The following is a 15334-nucleotide window of genomic DNA, read 5'->3' on the forward strand; positions in this document are numbered from 1 at the left end:
AAAATGCATCAGCGCAGGGCAGCCAAGCTTTGTTCACTCCTAGTAGGCTGGTGTGCTCAGCTGCCATGAGTAACACCAACATCAGTTATCGAGTGTTTACTTTACGCCGGACACCGTGCTACGCGCTTAAGGAAGTGTAACCTCACTGAATCACAGTAACCTGTGAGTCAACGCCACCTCTGTGCCCGCTCTGCAGACCAGGAAACAGAGGCTCAGACAGGGCAAGCTAGTGCTTGGCGGGTTCTAGGCTCCAAAGCCAGTCTGACTCTGGGCTTTCCTGCTGCCTCTGCCTTTGTGAACTCCAATGATTTGGTCTGGAATCACTCCAGACAGCTGAGTTTCAAATCGTCTCTTTTTCCGAATAGGTTTTATTTTAAACTGACATAAAAATAGCTCCATTCTTAACTGGAATGACTGAGTCACTAGATATCTTGGAGGCTTTTCTTGGCTGGGAATTAGCCCCGAGGATCCGAATGTGAGCTGCCTTTGGCCAGGGGTCTCTCCCTGGGGGTGGAGTGTCTGTGAGGGCACGGGGCATTCTCAGGGTATGGCTCCGCTCCTTCCCTTATTAACGGAGCAGGTTTGCCTCTTCTCTGTGCCAGGGGTTGCCTAGCACCAGACACGTGTTTTGGGAAATGCGCAAAATAAACAGTGTAAATAAAACAAAAACCCCACCCGAGAAATCCAAGACATGCTGTTTTGCTCGTTACCATGTCTCCACCCCCACCCTGGGGTTTGGGCAGAGAGCATCCCCTTTTTCCTCACCTTTGCCTGGAAGCCAGAGGGCGGGAGGCAGGAGTGGTGGCCAGCTGATCCAGGAGGAAGGCAGGGGTCCCGGCACCCCCTGCAGAGACATCAGTGTTGGGCGGAAGTGACTGAAGTCCCCAGGAATGTTTGGCCTGCTCCTTCTGGGATGGGCTGTCTGTCCCTCACCCCATTCTGTTTCCATACTGGGGGCACGTTGGACTAATGGACACAGATGTCTCCTACTGGTGCCACTCCTTCCCTGGACAGCTGGATGTCTGCATAGCTCACTGTGTGTGTGTGCTTGTGTGCCTGTGTGCCTGCCTTTGTGGCACAGATGATGGTAATCCTTATATGGTTGTCCTTGTGTGCTCACAGCGCCCCCATGTGTGTCAGAGTGGAACTGTGCTCCATAACTTTTTCAATGGCTGATTTTTTGGAAGTAGATTGCCAGGCCTTTCTTCCAAGGCACCATACTGAAGGCTGTGGTCTTTGATCTTCATCAGTAAGTGCTTTAGGTCCTCTTTGCTTTCAGCAAGTAAGGTGGTGCCATCTGCACAACGCAGGTTGTTAATGAATCTTCCTCCAATCCTGATGCCCCGTTCTTCACATACTCCAGCTTCTTGGATTATTTATTTGCTCAGCATACAGATTGGATAATTATGGTGAAAGGTTACAACCCTGATGCATACCTTTCCTGACTTTAAACCACACAGTATCCCCTTGTTCTGTTTGAATGACTGCCTCTTGGTCTGTGTACAGGTTCTGCATGAGCACAATGAAGTGTGCTGGAATTCCCATTCTTCACAATGTTATACATAATTTGTTATGATCCACACAGTCAAATGCCTCAGCATAGTCAATAGAACACAGGTAAACGTCTTTCTGCTATTCTCTGCTTTCACCCAAGATCCACCTGCCATCAGCAATGATATCCCTCGTTCCACATCCTCTTCTGAATCCGGCATGAACTTCTGGCAGCTCCCTGTCGATGTACTGCTGCAACTGTTTTTGAATAATCTTCAGCAAAATTTTACTTGCGTGTGATATTAATGATATTGTTCGATAATTTCTGCATTCTGTTGGATCACCTGTCTTTGGAATGGGCACAAGTATGAGTCTCTTCCAGTTGGTTGGCCAGGCTGCTGTCTTCCAAATTTCCTGGCATGGATAAGCTAGTGCTTCCAACATTGCATCCATTTGTTGAAACATCTCAATTGGTATTCCGTCAATTCCTGGAGCCTTGTTTTGTGCCAATGCCTTCAGTGCAACTCGGACTTCTTCCCTCACTACCTTCGGTTCTTGATGATACTTGGTTGAACGTTGACCAAATATTTTTGGTACAGTGACTCCATGTTTTCCTTCCATCTTCTTTTGATGCTTCCTGTGTCATTCAATATTTTGTCTATAGAATCCTTCTGAATGGTGACCCCAAAAAGATATATCCATGCCCTAACACCTGGAAGCTGTTTGTGACCTTCTTTGGAAAAAGGAACTTTGCAGATGTAAATAAGGCAAGGATCCTGGATTCTCCAGTTGGCCCTCATCCAGTGGCAAGTGTCCTTGTAAGAGACAGAAGAAAAGGCACAGAGGAGAAGTTCACATGAAGACAGAGGCAGAGGTTGGAGTGATGCTGCCACAAGCCAAGGACCACCAGGAGTCACCAGAACCTGGAAGAAACAAGGAAGGACCCTCCCCTAGAGCCTTCAGAGGGAGGGTGATCCTGTCCACACCTTGATTTTGGACTTCTGGCCACCAGAACTGTGAGAGAATAGATTTCTGTTGTTTGAAGTCACCAGGTTTGTGGTCCTTTGTCAAAGCAGCCCTAGGAGACTCATACAGTCCCCAAGGATGAGGTTTTTGTCTCCAAGCAGTGAGCAGATGTTTCATCTGCTATCTGGAGAGTCCCAGACCCGCCACTCAGCAGCTGGGTGGCCTTGGACAAGTAGCTTAACTCTCTGAGCCTCACTTTCCTCATCTGTGAAATGGTAGTAGTATCTGCCTTAGGAGTCAATGGGTGGTCCAAACGGTTAATGTGCTTGGCTGCTAACCATAAGATTATAATATAAGGGTCGAGTCTAGGCAGAGGTCCCTTGGAAGAAAGGCCTGGCCATCTATGTCTGAAAAATCAGTCACTGAAAACCTCATGGAGCACAGTTACGCACATACATGTGGGGTTGCCATGAGTCAGAGTTGAGCTGACAGCAACTTTTTTTTTTTTAATGGGGCTCAGCTACTAATCGAAAGGTTGTCAGCTGGAACCCACCAGCTACTCTGCTGGAGAAAGATGTGGCAGTCTGCTTCTGTAAGGATTTACAGCCTTGGAAACCCTATGGAGCAGTTCTTCTCTGTCCTGTGGGGTCGCTGTGCGGTTGATGGCAGTGGGTTTTGGGTTTTTGCTGGGCTGAGGAGGAGACTGTGTAGAAGGCTGTGGCCCGACCTAAGCACTGTGGTCAGTGGCCTCTCCTTCAAGGCTCAGCTCGGCCCCCGCCATCCCTAGAGTGCCATAAATGTTTCCAATTCTCTTACTTTCCACTGTGGGGCAGTCTCGGGGTCCTCCCTGGCACCTCGAGAGGTCCAGGTTTCTTGGCAGGTGCTCGGCTGATACCAGGTCCCTAAAGGATGAATTGCCCCATTCAGTTGACCGTTACCTGAGTCCTTTGCCAAATCCAGCATCCTGCAGTTGTGAAGAGAGTGGGCGTCCCCAGGGAGCTTGACCTGAAGGCCGACTCAGCTGGCCACCCTGCTTGGGGTTCCAGGTTCTTTAGAAAGGATGCTGGTGGCATTCAGCCCTGCTGGTCACTTGTGGAATGAACGAATGAATGCATGCATGCTGCAGTGGCCTCTCTGGGGGTGCAACACCTTTGACCCCAACAGCCTGGGGGCATCAGATAGAGGAGGCTGCAGGAAGGGGTCAGAGCCTAACCTGGGCCCCCCCAGGTACAGGTCCTTCTCCAGCTCTTCCTGCTGTCTGGGGGGTCTGACTCCTGCTGCACTGACTTGGGGTGCCCCTATAGCTCTCTGAAGGACAGGCGAGTGGCCTTGCCCAGCGGAGACACCCCAGAGTGCTGTGACCTGGCAGCTGTAGATGGTGCCTGCTATTGCCATGGCCGCCCCCGGTGGCCTGCTCGGCTTCACCCCCCAAAAGACCTCCCAGAGCTCAGACTCGCTTACAGACCCTCTCCAGAGAGCGAATTCCGCCAGGGCGTGTGCCGCCGAGGGAGCGTGCGCAGCATGGGGGTGGCTTAATCCTGGCCTCTGCTTGTACCTCTCCCACCCTTTCTGGGTCCAGCGGGCTCCACCAGTCCTGGGAGCAAGAGGCCAGGGCTGCCTGTATTACAGACCCCAGTGTAGGGAAACCCTGGTTCACAAATCAGGTGGGCTTGCAGCATCCGAGGGGAGCCTGCCTGTGCAGAGCGAGGTCGTGACCTCTCTCCTTCAGGCAGATAGTCTTGAGCAGAGCCCAGGCTTTGGGGTTTCATGGACATGGGGTCACCTCCTAGGAGCCTTGGGCAAGTTACCCCACCCCGGGGAGGTACAGCTCCCCAACCTGCACACTGGGCAGTGAGGATCGGGGGAGGGGACGCATGCGGAGGGTGTGGTCGGGGCCTGGCCGTGGCTGTCATCACTCCAGGTGCCGATGCCTGCTGGTCCTGATGCAGCTGTTCCCTGGGAGGATTCAGGCCTCTGGCCCCAGAAGGCCGAGATCTGGTTCTGGACCACCTGGCAGGAGCAGAGCCCACACCTGGCATTCACTGTCCCCCAGGAGGGGAAGCCCCAGTGGCCTCATGTGACCTTTGCCCTCTGCCTTCTTGTCTGCAGGAGTCACACGGACCTCCAGTGGCCGTCTACGGAGGCTTGGTGACTCAACTGGTCCCGGTAAGTGACTTCATCTGCCTGGACCCCCTTTGCCCTTCGGGCCAGGATCTGAATCCTTACTGGCCTTCTTTGGTGAGTGGGGCCATCTGTCCATTGCCCAGGAGACGCTGCCTGTGATGGCTCTGGACGCGGTGGCTCCGACTTAGCTCTGGCCGAGATGGTCCCTGGGTGGGGGGTCGGGGGGGAACCCAGGCTGTTTCTGCAGGTGGCCACTCCCAGGCCGAGGGAGAGGACCAGGTGGGCAGCACAGAGGGAAACTCAGAGAGACGGGTACCGAGGGGGTGATGTGAGTGCTGAGGGTGTGGGGGTGGCCTGGAAGGGCCGGGACTGCAGGCAGCTCTGTCTGGCCACCTCTGTGAGGGTTCAGTACCCACAGACGCCTGTGGCCGCTCCCTGAAACCCCAGAATTCCTTGCCCAGATGCTCCGGAGCCTACTTCTCGCTGGCGGGGGGTGCTGAGGGGCTGTTCTTTATAGGGTGGTGTGGATGGCATGTGCATAGCATGTGGGTGATGTGGGATGGCGTGTAGCCGTGCCGCCTGTGTGCAAGGCCCCTGGTGGTGCAGGCTGGAACCAGGATTGGCTCTGGGGTGGCTCCATGATTCCAGATCTTGGTTAAGCCAGAGCTCCGCCCACTGCGGCCATGCTGGCCCTAACCACTGGGGTGTAACTGCCATGGTGGGTTTCTGGGGACCTTTTCTTGGCGAACCAAAGCTCAGGGGGCCTGGCCCCTGAGGCTGGTCTGCCTCTCCCTCCCCTCCTTCTCATTGGTGGGCTAGGGCTTGGGGCAGCCCTCTGGGGTGGTGGGCTTGTGGAGCCTCATGCTGGGGGTGGGGTGTGTCTGGCAGTGGGCGACTCCGGCTTGGGTGCATGCAGCCTCCCTGGCTGTGGGCCCTGTGTGCACACAGGCCAGTTCTGTGCCGTCAGCACTTGGCGGCTGGGCCTCAGCTTGGCTTGGAAGCCTGAGGCATAATTTCCCGAAGCCCCAATGTGGGTTTTGTGATGGGACCGCCTGCTGACACACAAAACCCTCCCCCATGGGCCCCTGCGGGCTCTGAGACACCCTTTCCTGGTCTTCAGCTCTGCTCACTGGTACTTGGCCTCCCTGCTGCGAAGTCCAGGCAGGGGCCATTCCCTGGGTCCCCAGCCTCTCGGGCCCCAGTCCCTCTGACCTTGGTAGCATCCCGTCTGAAGCCCCTGCCCGTCCCCCTCTCAGCCCACTCGGCCTCTCTGTTGCGCCCTCTGGCCAGTTGGCCCAGGACCCTGCTCCTGCCTCCCTCCCTGGAGGGCAAAGGGGCAGCCCCCTTTCCCCTCTATTTCAAGTTTCTAAGTCACGCCTTCATGAGGCTGGACTGGAGATGTTTCTAGCATCTCCTGACGTGAGTCCGAGAGAGCCACGGTCCATGCGCCCAAACCTACACCCACCCTTAACCCTGTGACGAGCTCACATGCCTTCTGTCCTTTTTTTAATGGGATTTTTAGACATGTAAAAAAAGTAGTGATAAAATAACAAAACACCAGTGCACCCGCCATCCAGCTTAAGAAATAAGGCATCACAAGCATAGCTCACTCCTCTGTATGACTTCCTGTGCCCCCTGTGCCCGTCACTGAGGTAACTACCCTGCTGAGCGTAGAAGCTGTCGTTGCTGGTGGTGTGTCTGTAGTGTGCCCTATGCCTCCGAACAATGTGTGTCATCTTGTCTATTGTCTGGTGACCCCACGTGTGTCAGAGTAGAACTGGGTTCCATGGGGTTTTTAATGGCTGATTTTTTGGGGAAGCAGGTCGCCAGGCTTTTCTTCTGAGGTGCCTCTGGTTGGACTTGAACCTCCAACCTTTCAGCTGGAAGTGGAACATGGCAACTACTAGAATCACCCAGGCAGCATCATATAAATGGTGTCCTACTGGGAGTCAGCTTCTGCTCTTAGCTGTTTCACACAGTGTAATGGTTTTCAGGTTTATCTGAGCAGGTCCCCTTAACTTTGGTTTGTTTATTTTGACCGTGGAGATGCAGAGTCTCATTCTGTTGGCCTGTCGGTGGACATGGTGGACAAGTGTTCCCTGCTACAGAGCTGCTGGGCAGTTCAGTTCTGTGTGTGGGTGTTTCCCTAGGTGGGTCGGCTGGGCTATGGGGATGCTGGCCCTCAGCCCTGAATGTTGCCATATCGCCCTCCCAAGTGGCCTTCTAGTTTATTGTCCTACACACGCCAACTTTCTGTGACCCAGGCAGCTCCCTGGGGCAGCCGCCTCCCAGACTGCAGTCTCCTGTGGACCTTTGCCTTGGTTCCCATGTAGCACACAGCTTTTCTCCTCAGTTGTGCCCGGGACTGAGATCCAAGCAGCGAGCTTCCCCTCCTCCCTGCAGCCCAGCTGGCCTGGGGGTCAGTCCCCTGGCTGGGATCCCTGGAGTCCACTCCTTCTGCCCCCGAACCAGGTGTATCGCTGAGTTCTGCTTTCCCTCCTTCAGTTACCTCTGGGGTTCATAGCCTCATCTCCAGTCCCAGCCTCCTCCCTCTGTAGTGAGCTGAATAGTGTCCCCCCAAAACTCAGGTCCACCTAGAACCTCAGAATGTGACCTTATTTGGAAATAGGGTCCTCTTACTTAAAGAACTTTGGTGTCCTTTTCTCTCAGAATAAAACCTAAACCCTGGGTAGGAGGGTCAAGATGCTTCCAGCCTGGCCCTGACCTGCCCTTCCAGGCTGCTTCTTCCCTCCTTACTCCCAGAATTCTGGACTCCCTGGAGGGCTACAGTTTTAGGACATTGTAGAACAAGCCCTAGCTGGACTCGACGGAAGCTTTGGCTCAACCTGTCACACCTCCTGTAGCAGGTTGGCCTCTGCACCTATAGACTGAAGCCGGGCAGGGGTGGTCTCACAGCACACGACAAACCAAAAACCAAGCCAGCTGCTGTCGAGCTGACTCCAGCTCATGGCAACCCCATGTGTGCAGAGTAGAACATGCTCCATAGGGTTTTTATGGCTGTGATCTTTCAGAAGCAGATCACCAGGCCTTTCTTCCAAGGCACCTCTGGGTGGGTTCAAACTGCGTACCTTTCGGTTAGTAGCCAAGCGTGTAACTGTTTGCACCACCCAGGGACTCAATGGCACCCAGCAGCTGTCAGTTAATATTGTTCAGTTGAACTCAATGGTAGAAGCTTGGGATGGATCTGCCAAAAACTAAAATAGGAACCTCAGCCTTTTTTTGGGGGGGGGGGGCCTTAGCTAAAGAGTGGCAAAGTGACTTTCTCCCTGTTCCCTGTTCTGGGTAAGAAATTCAAGGGAAATGCAGTCTCCTGGGAGGAGGAGGAGGAAAAGGAGCAGAAGATTTGGGTCTGCTGTGTCCAGTTTGATAGCCACCAGCCACCTGTGGCCATTTAAAGTTAAATCATTGAATGTTAAAAAAAAAAAAAAAAAACTAGAAATTCAGTTTTTCAGTAGGACTCATCACGTTTCGAGCACGCACTCACCACTTGTGGCTGCCGGTAATGAACACGGCGGATATAGAACATTACGTCATTGCAGAAAGTTCTGCTGGGCAGCGCTGGGCTGGTTAATCTACAGATCGGATCCCCAATTCGTTTGTTCATCCAGCAAACATTTATTGGGCGCCTACTGAGTGGACTTATAGTGACCCCAGGTGACAGAATAGAACTGCCCCATAGGGTTTCCTAGTCTGTAATCTTTATGGAAGCAGATCTCCAGGTCTTTCTCCCACCGAGCTGCTAGAGGGGTTCAAACTGCCACCAATCTTTAGGTTAGCAGCCGAGTGCTGAACCATTGCGCTACATGAGGTTGCTGTGAGTTGAAAATGGACTCAAAGGCACTGAACAACAACACCATTCAGTGGACAGAATGTTGGGCTCCGGTGGGTGGTAGAAAGTGAACAATACCAACTCTTCTGGAAGTTTCCAGTCTGCTCGGGCAAAGTTAAACTTCGGGGCTCTGCAGCAAAGTCTACCAAAGACCATGGCCTCTATCTACACCCCCAGGTCCCCCCTTACGCTCCGCAGATGGTTGGGGCCTCCTTTAGCAGGCAGCTGCCAGCTCTGGCTTTGGTCGGGCTGGAGTGGGATAGATGGCTGAGCTTGAGGCTGGTTAATGGTGGAGCCTGCCACTGGGCTGCTTCTCCCCGTTGTCTCTGTTCCCTCCACATTGACCTGGAAGACCTCCCAGAGCAACAAGCCCTCCGGCCGGCCAGCATTTGTACCAGTAACCCTGCAGCAGCCCCCAGGGCACAGAGGAGCCTGATGGTGTTTATTTAGGAATATCGAACCTTGAGGCACAATAAAAAGTGGAGAGAAGGTTCGGGAGAGGAATGCAGCAGGCCCTGATCCTTCTTGCCCCACAGGCTGCAGAAGCCCAGGCTGGGGCTGGCCCTGGAGGATCTTAGCCCGCTGCCCGCCCGCTGGCAGGTATGGCAGCAAACAGGCAAGGAATGGAAAAGGCATTTTTTAATGTGAGTATGGGCCCCAAAAAGAGCTCTGGTGATGCGGTGGTTACGCACTCTGCTAATAACCTAAAGGTTGTTGGCTCGAACCCACCAGCCATTTCAAGGGAGAAGGATGTGGCAGTCTCACAAAAAAAGACCAGACTTCCTGGTCTGACAGAGACTGGAGAAACCTCAAGAGTATGGCCCCTTGATACCGTTTTAACCCAGTACCGAAGGCACTCCTGAGGTTCACCCTTCAGTCAAAGATTAGACAGGCCCATAAAACAAATAATAGTACGTAGTTCAAGCACGTATACGAGACTAAATGGGCACACCACCCCAGGGGTAAGGATGAGAAGGCGGGACAGGATAGGAAAGCTGAATGAATGGAAATGGGGAACCCAAGGTCTAGAAGGGGAGAGTGTTGACCACGTCACAGGGTTGGATCCAATGTCACAGAACAGTATGGGTATTAATTGTTTAAAGAGAAACCAATTCGCTCCTTAAACTTCCACCTAAACCACAATTTTAAAAAAGTGGCAGTCTGCTTCCATAGAGATTTACAGCCTTGGAAAGCCTATGAGGTGTTTCTACTCTGTCCTGCAGGGTTACTGTAAGTCAGAATCAACTCAACAGCAAAAGGTTTGGTTTAATGGGCTTTGTGTTAGGGAAGGGGGCGGTGGCAGATGGCCCAATATCTGAGCCCTAGCTGCGTCCCCTTCCTGGGTTCTGGGGCTCCTGGCCCAGTGCACGCTGGGAAACACCTCTTGCTTTTTTTGTCCTCTCCCAGGTGGGTGCTGGGACACCACACGATTGTGCATCCTGGAGTGGGCAGAAGCGTGGGTGTCCAGGGTGGTCCCGGGGTCCGCCAGCCCCAGGCTATGTGCCCCCAGGGGTGGGACCGAACTCTTTACTCTGGGTAATTGCAAAAAAGCCTTCCCTGGGCCTGGGCCGAAGAGCCCAGGTGGCTGCTCTGCCTGAATCCACCGGAGAGGTAGATGGCGAACCAGAAGTGGGCCCTCCCGCCCTCCCTTTTACTTTTGCTCCACGTGGGAGCTGGGGCTCGGTCTGTAGACATTTAAAGTTAGGGGTGCTATTTCCATTGAGGAGTGAAATAGATAGCAAGAAGGCCCTGATGGCAGGCTGCGTCTGGAGCTGGAGAAGAGGGAGGGCAGTCAGGGAAGGCTTCCTGATGGAGGAGGTATTTGAGCTTGAGAACAGAGCCTTTTCCAAAAACTGCCCCTGAGCCGAGCAAAGCAGGGCTAACACCACATTTCCTGGGCAGCGCACTCACATTCCTGTCTTGGGACTCCAGCCTTCCCATGCTGCGATTTGGGCTAAGATTGGAAACTGGTGCTGGTGATGTCACAGGGAAGGGGTATGTGGGTCATGGGTGTGGGGCTGCAGGGTGAAGGGCTAGGAGGCGGCCCTGAGAACTCTCAGAGTGGGTGGTTGGGTACCAGTGCTCACCCTCAGGATGTGGGCAGGCTGGGGTGCTGGGGAGTTGAGCTTGTGGACTGGCCCAAGCAGAGTTTCTGGAAGCTGTGGCCCTAGGAGTCCTGTCTCCCCCGGATGGGTAGGGGCAAGCATTGGTCCCATTTGGGAAATGCCGGGTTAAACAGAGCCAGCAGCCCGCCTCACTGCAGGATGGCTCATGGAGTTTGCGGAGCTTTACAGAACCACAGAGTCCTTCTATCTTGCTCTTCTTGAGGGAGGAGCAAAGGGGAACCCACTTCCGGACACAGTCTGGACAGTCCTGGAGCTGAGGGGTGCTGCCCTGAGGCTGTGAGCAGCGAGGGATCAGCCTCCCACCCTGCCAACAAACAGCCCCAGCCTCACCCCTTCAGCCAGGCTCGTGACTCACTCAGGCCTGGTAGGAGCCAGCCGGTGCTGCCAGGTTTTCTGTTTCAAATTCTCCCCCGCCTGGACCAGAATGCGTGGAGTTTTCAGCACGGCTGGGGAAGTGGAGCTGGCGCTAGACTCTGCCGTGTAAAACCCAGGTCAGCTCAGCAGCTGCACCAGCCACAGCAACGCGGCCAGAGCTTAACAGTGAGGCTGCAGGGGTGATCGGCCCCTCGGCCCACCCACTGGCCAGCCCAGGCCTTTGGCCTGGAGGCCTCTGGCTGGCCACAGTGGGAGTTGGTGCTGGAGAATCCCATGTGGGATTAAAAAGTTCCTTCTTTAGCCTTTTCCTGTAGTTTCTAAATTCAATACCAGCAGGAAGTTCCTCAGAGGAGCCCTGGTGGCGCAAACAATTAAGCACTCAGCTGCTAACCCAAAGGTTGGAGGTTTGAACCCACCCAGTGGCTCTGTGCGAGAAAGACCTGGTGATCTGCTCCAATAAAGGTTCAAAAAACCCGTTACTGCTGAGTTGCTTCTGACTCATAAGACCCTATAGGACACAGTAGGACTGGCCCATAGGATTTCCAAGGCTATAATTTTTACTGTTTTTTTTTTTAATCTTTACGGAAGCAGGTGGCTGCATCTTTTTCCCACGGAGCAGCTGGTGGGTTCCAACTTTCAACTTTTGGTTAGTGGCCGAGCACTTTAACTACTGTGCCACCAGAGCTCCTTCTGTAAAAATTGTTGTTGTATGCCGTCGAGTCGATTCCGACTCATAGGGATCCTATAGGTTACGGCGTAGAAAACCCTATGGAGCAGTCCTACTCGGTCGCATGTTGTTGTTGTTGCTAGGTGCCGTCGAGTCAGTTCCGACTCATAGCGACCCTGTGCACAACAGAACGAAACACTGCCCGGCCCTGCGCCATCCTTACAATCGGTGCTATGCTTGAGCTCACTGTTGCAGCCACTGCGTCAGTCCACCTCGCTGAGGATCTCCCTTTTTTCCGCTGACCCTGTACTCTGCCAAGCATGATGTCCTTCTCCAGGAACTGATCCCTCCTGACAACATGTCCGAAGTATGTAAGACGCAGTCTCGCCGTCCTTGCTTCTAAGGAGCATTCTGGTTGCACTTCTTCCAAGACAGACTTGTTCCTTCTTCTGGCAGTCCATGGTATATTCAACATTCTTCGCCGACACCACAATTCAAAGGCGTCAACTCTTCTTCGGTCTTCCTTATTCATTGTCCAGCTTTCACATGCCTATGATGTGATTGAAAATACCATGGCTTGGGTCAGGGGCACCTTAGTCTTCAAGGTGACATCTTTGCTCTTCAACACTTTAAAGAGGTCCTTTGTAGCAGATTTGCCCAATGCAATGCGTCTTTTGATTTCTTGACTGCTGCTTCCATGGCTGTCATATAGGGTCGCTATAATTCGGAACTAACTTGAAGGCACCCAACAGCAACAAGGAAATCCTGGGTGGTGCAAACGGTTGCTGTTAGGTGCCATCAAAGCCCATTTTACTCTTAACGATCCCGTGTTTGCAAAGTAGGACTGCCCCATAGGGTTTTCTTGGCTATAATCTTTACAGAAGCAGATTGCCACGTCTTTCTCCCACTGAGTGGCGGGTTCAAATCCAGCGCTTAACTGTTTGTGCCACCAGGGCTTCTTTTGCAAATGGTAAAGCACTGGACTAGTAGCCCAAAGTTTGATAGTTCAAGCCCACCAAGAGGTGCCTTGGAAGACAGGCCTGGTGATCTGCTTCTGAAAGGTCACAGCTGTGAAAACCCTGCGGTGCCGTTCTACTGTACACACAGGGCGTTCCATGAGTTGGGATCCGATAGGTTGCAGCCTAGAAAACCTATGGAGCAGTTCTGCCCTGTCACATGGGGTCACTCTAAGTCAGAACCAACTTGAGGGCACCCAACAACAACATAGCAACAACAACAGCAACGATGGCGTTTAGGGCCCCCGCAGGTAATCCAGAGTAATCACCCCATCTGGAGATCCTTAACGTGATCACGTGTGCAACCACCCTGTTTCCAAATAAGATCACATTGTAGGTTCCAGGGGTTAAGACCTGATATCTTTGGGGCATTATTCAGTGGGCAACAGTGCCCAGAGCCCTAAGGCCTCCTCTTGGCTGAGATGCTGCCATCATCCTCCCTTTGGGGTGCTCCTCTAGGCCCTGCTAGCAGGTGGTGGTTGCTGTTGGTTGTCTCCCAGAGGCTAGACATTGTCCCCACCCTGAGAAGATGGCCTTGCTGCCTAGAGGACGTGGGGTCCCGTCCTGGGCAGGCAGGGGCTGGGGACCCTGTTCTGAAGCAGCTCTCAGGTCCTTTGACTCTGTCATTTGTAAGGGAGCAAGGCTGTGCCTGATGACACACGGCTCATTTGGCTGCCTAGGGCAGGGATTATAGATTTAGCCCCCTCCACCCCACAGGGCCCATCAAATAATGGAAACGAGTAAAGAGACCATAAAAAACTCCCAGTTGCTGTTGAGTCGATTCTGACTCATGGTGACCCCATGTGTGTCAGAGTAGAACTGTGCTTCATAGGGTTTCCAATGGCTGAATTTTCAGAAATAGATTGCCAAGACTTTCTTCTGAGGCACCTCTTGGTGGACTGGAAACTTCCCTTTTGGTTAGCAGGCAAGCGTTAACCGTTTGAGCCGTGGGGATCAGAAAATGTGTGATTCATCTATGGGGCAATACTACTCAAGCCAGCCCATGCAGCCAGCAGGGCGGTGTCTCCAGGATTGCCATGTGCCCTGCCTTTTTCAAAAGAGGCTGAAAATCTGGCCTTCTCAGCAAAATCCCCTGAGTATTAAAGATTGGTACGGAAAACTCGTTTTCATTAAACTGTCCAGCTAACAAAGCCCTTCTGTGTGTCTGGCGGAGGGCCACCAGTTGGACCCCAAAAGGTGAAGCTGAAAGGACAGAGGGTGCCCCCCAGGCCCAGAGACATGCAGTGTCACCCCCCTGCCCATCGACCTGGCCTGACTCTGACCAGTTGCGGGTGGGGACCCCAGGTGAGCAGGTGGGACCAACGCCGAGCCCCCACCCCAACCCTGCTCCCAAGAGGCGCTGTGTCTGGGGCCAGTGGCCTTCAGGAGACTTCCCTTCCCAGGGGACAGCCGAGACTCACTGACTCATGAGCTTGTGGTCGGAATCTTCCAGGAAGTCTCCGTCCTCCTCGCCTCTCTGGTGGGGCGGGGACAGCCAGCTGCCTTTGTCACCGCAGGCTGATGGGACACTTGGGGCGTCCATCCGAAGGGGTGACTGCTCCGGGCAGGTGCTCTTGAGCCTCCTCGGGGGCCGGGGTGCGGCATCCTTCCCTCCCTCCCTCCCGTCTGGCCCTGGCGAACGGCGGCCAGCAGGCTCGCAGGAACTGGGCTTTTTAAACGCTTCCACCAAAGGATCGCCGGACCAGGAAAATGAAAGACTTTGAGAGTCGCCAGGAATTTGACTCTGGGAGTTGGTTTCCAAGAGGCTAAGTTAAGCATCTCCAAGTGGATATTAAAACGGAGCAGAGGCTCGGGGTGGAGGGGGCTGGAGGGGGTGGAGAGAAGAGGCTGCGCGGCCGGAAGCTGCACCTCTGAGGTCACCGCTCGCAAAGCCACCGCTCGCTGGCTGGCTCGGGAGCCAGCCGCCCAGCTCGTGCGTGGGGAGGACCGTGGACTCTTCCAGGGCCCGTGTCTGCTCTCTCTCCTCCTCTGCCTTTTTTCTTTCTCTCCTGCTCCCTTTTTCCTCCTGTTGCAAAGAGACAATGCTCCTTCAGTTTGGAGCACAAGCATATGATCAGCACATGGAAATGTGGTAATTTGGATACATCTGTGATTGCAACAGATTGAAGAAATTAGACCAGACAAAGGGTGTTTTTGGAGGAGGAGGAGAGGAGGAGGAGGCAGAAAGAGGGAGAGCCACGGGGGTGAGGAAGGGAGGACGCTCTGCAACGAAGGACGCCGGGACTCCCGCCTCCGGTTAAATTTATCCGTGGTAATGGAGAGAGACCGGATCACAGGTAGGCACCAACGCGCCTTTCCCATTTCCTCCTCTTCCGCCTCCGGCCCCTGAACTGGGCCCTTGGTTTGTGCTTCAGGACACCCAAGGGCCACTTTGGCTCATCTTTGTAGGAACACTTCTTTTCCCTGTGGCCATTCTGAGTTTGTTGGCCCGAACATTGTTCTGCAAGCTTGGCTCTGCTAAGCCTGGGTGTTATTTAAACTCTGCTGTCTGCTCCCCTGGTGATTTCTCGTTCCTTCTCCAGCGTGCCTTTCTGCATCTGAAGACAACTGTGAATGCCGAGACTGTCGGCGCCGAAATCCGGGAAGAGGGTGGGGGGACCTGCCTCTGGTGTGCGGGTTTGGGACGCCGGGTGGGTGGTTTGTTTGTCCACTGTGTGGTTTGTTTTTTTTGCTGCCAGCCGAAGTCTGTCTTCAAGGC

General features: G+C 53.8%; 1 protein-coding gene across 2 annotated transcripts in view; it reads left to right on the plus strand.

Annotated features, from left to right (window-relative positions):
• Nucleotides 1–15334, plus strand: part of SEPTIN9 (septin 9) — a 201174-nt gene that overhangs the window by 20569 nt on the left and 165271 nt on the right. Inside the window, exon 2 of one of the 2 annotated variants that reach the window (XM_049861414.1) lies at nt 4567–4623. In XM_049861414.1, the coding sequence (XP_049717371.1) occupies nt 4567–4623 (57 nt within the window). Of the gene's footprint in view, nt 1–4566; nt 4624–14182; nt 14913–15334 lie in introns of those variants that run through there. The other variant, XM_049861417.1, reaches the window with a different exon arrangement.

This window comes from Elephas maximus, chromosome 19 (assembly GCF_024166365.1).
Source record: "Elephas maximus indicus isolate mEleMax1 chromosome 19, mEleMax1 primary haplotype, whole genome shotgun sequence".
Taxonomy (NCBI): domain Eukaryota; kingdom Metazoa; phylum Chordata; class Mammalia; order Proboscidea; family Elephantidae; genus Elephas; species Elephas maximus.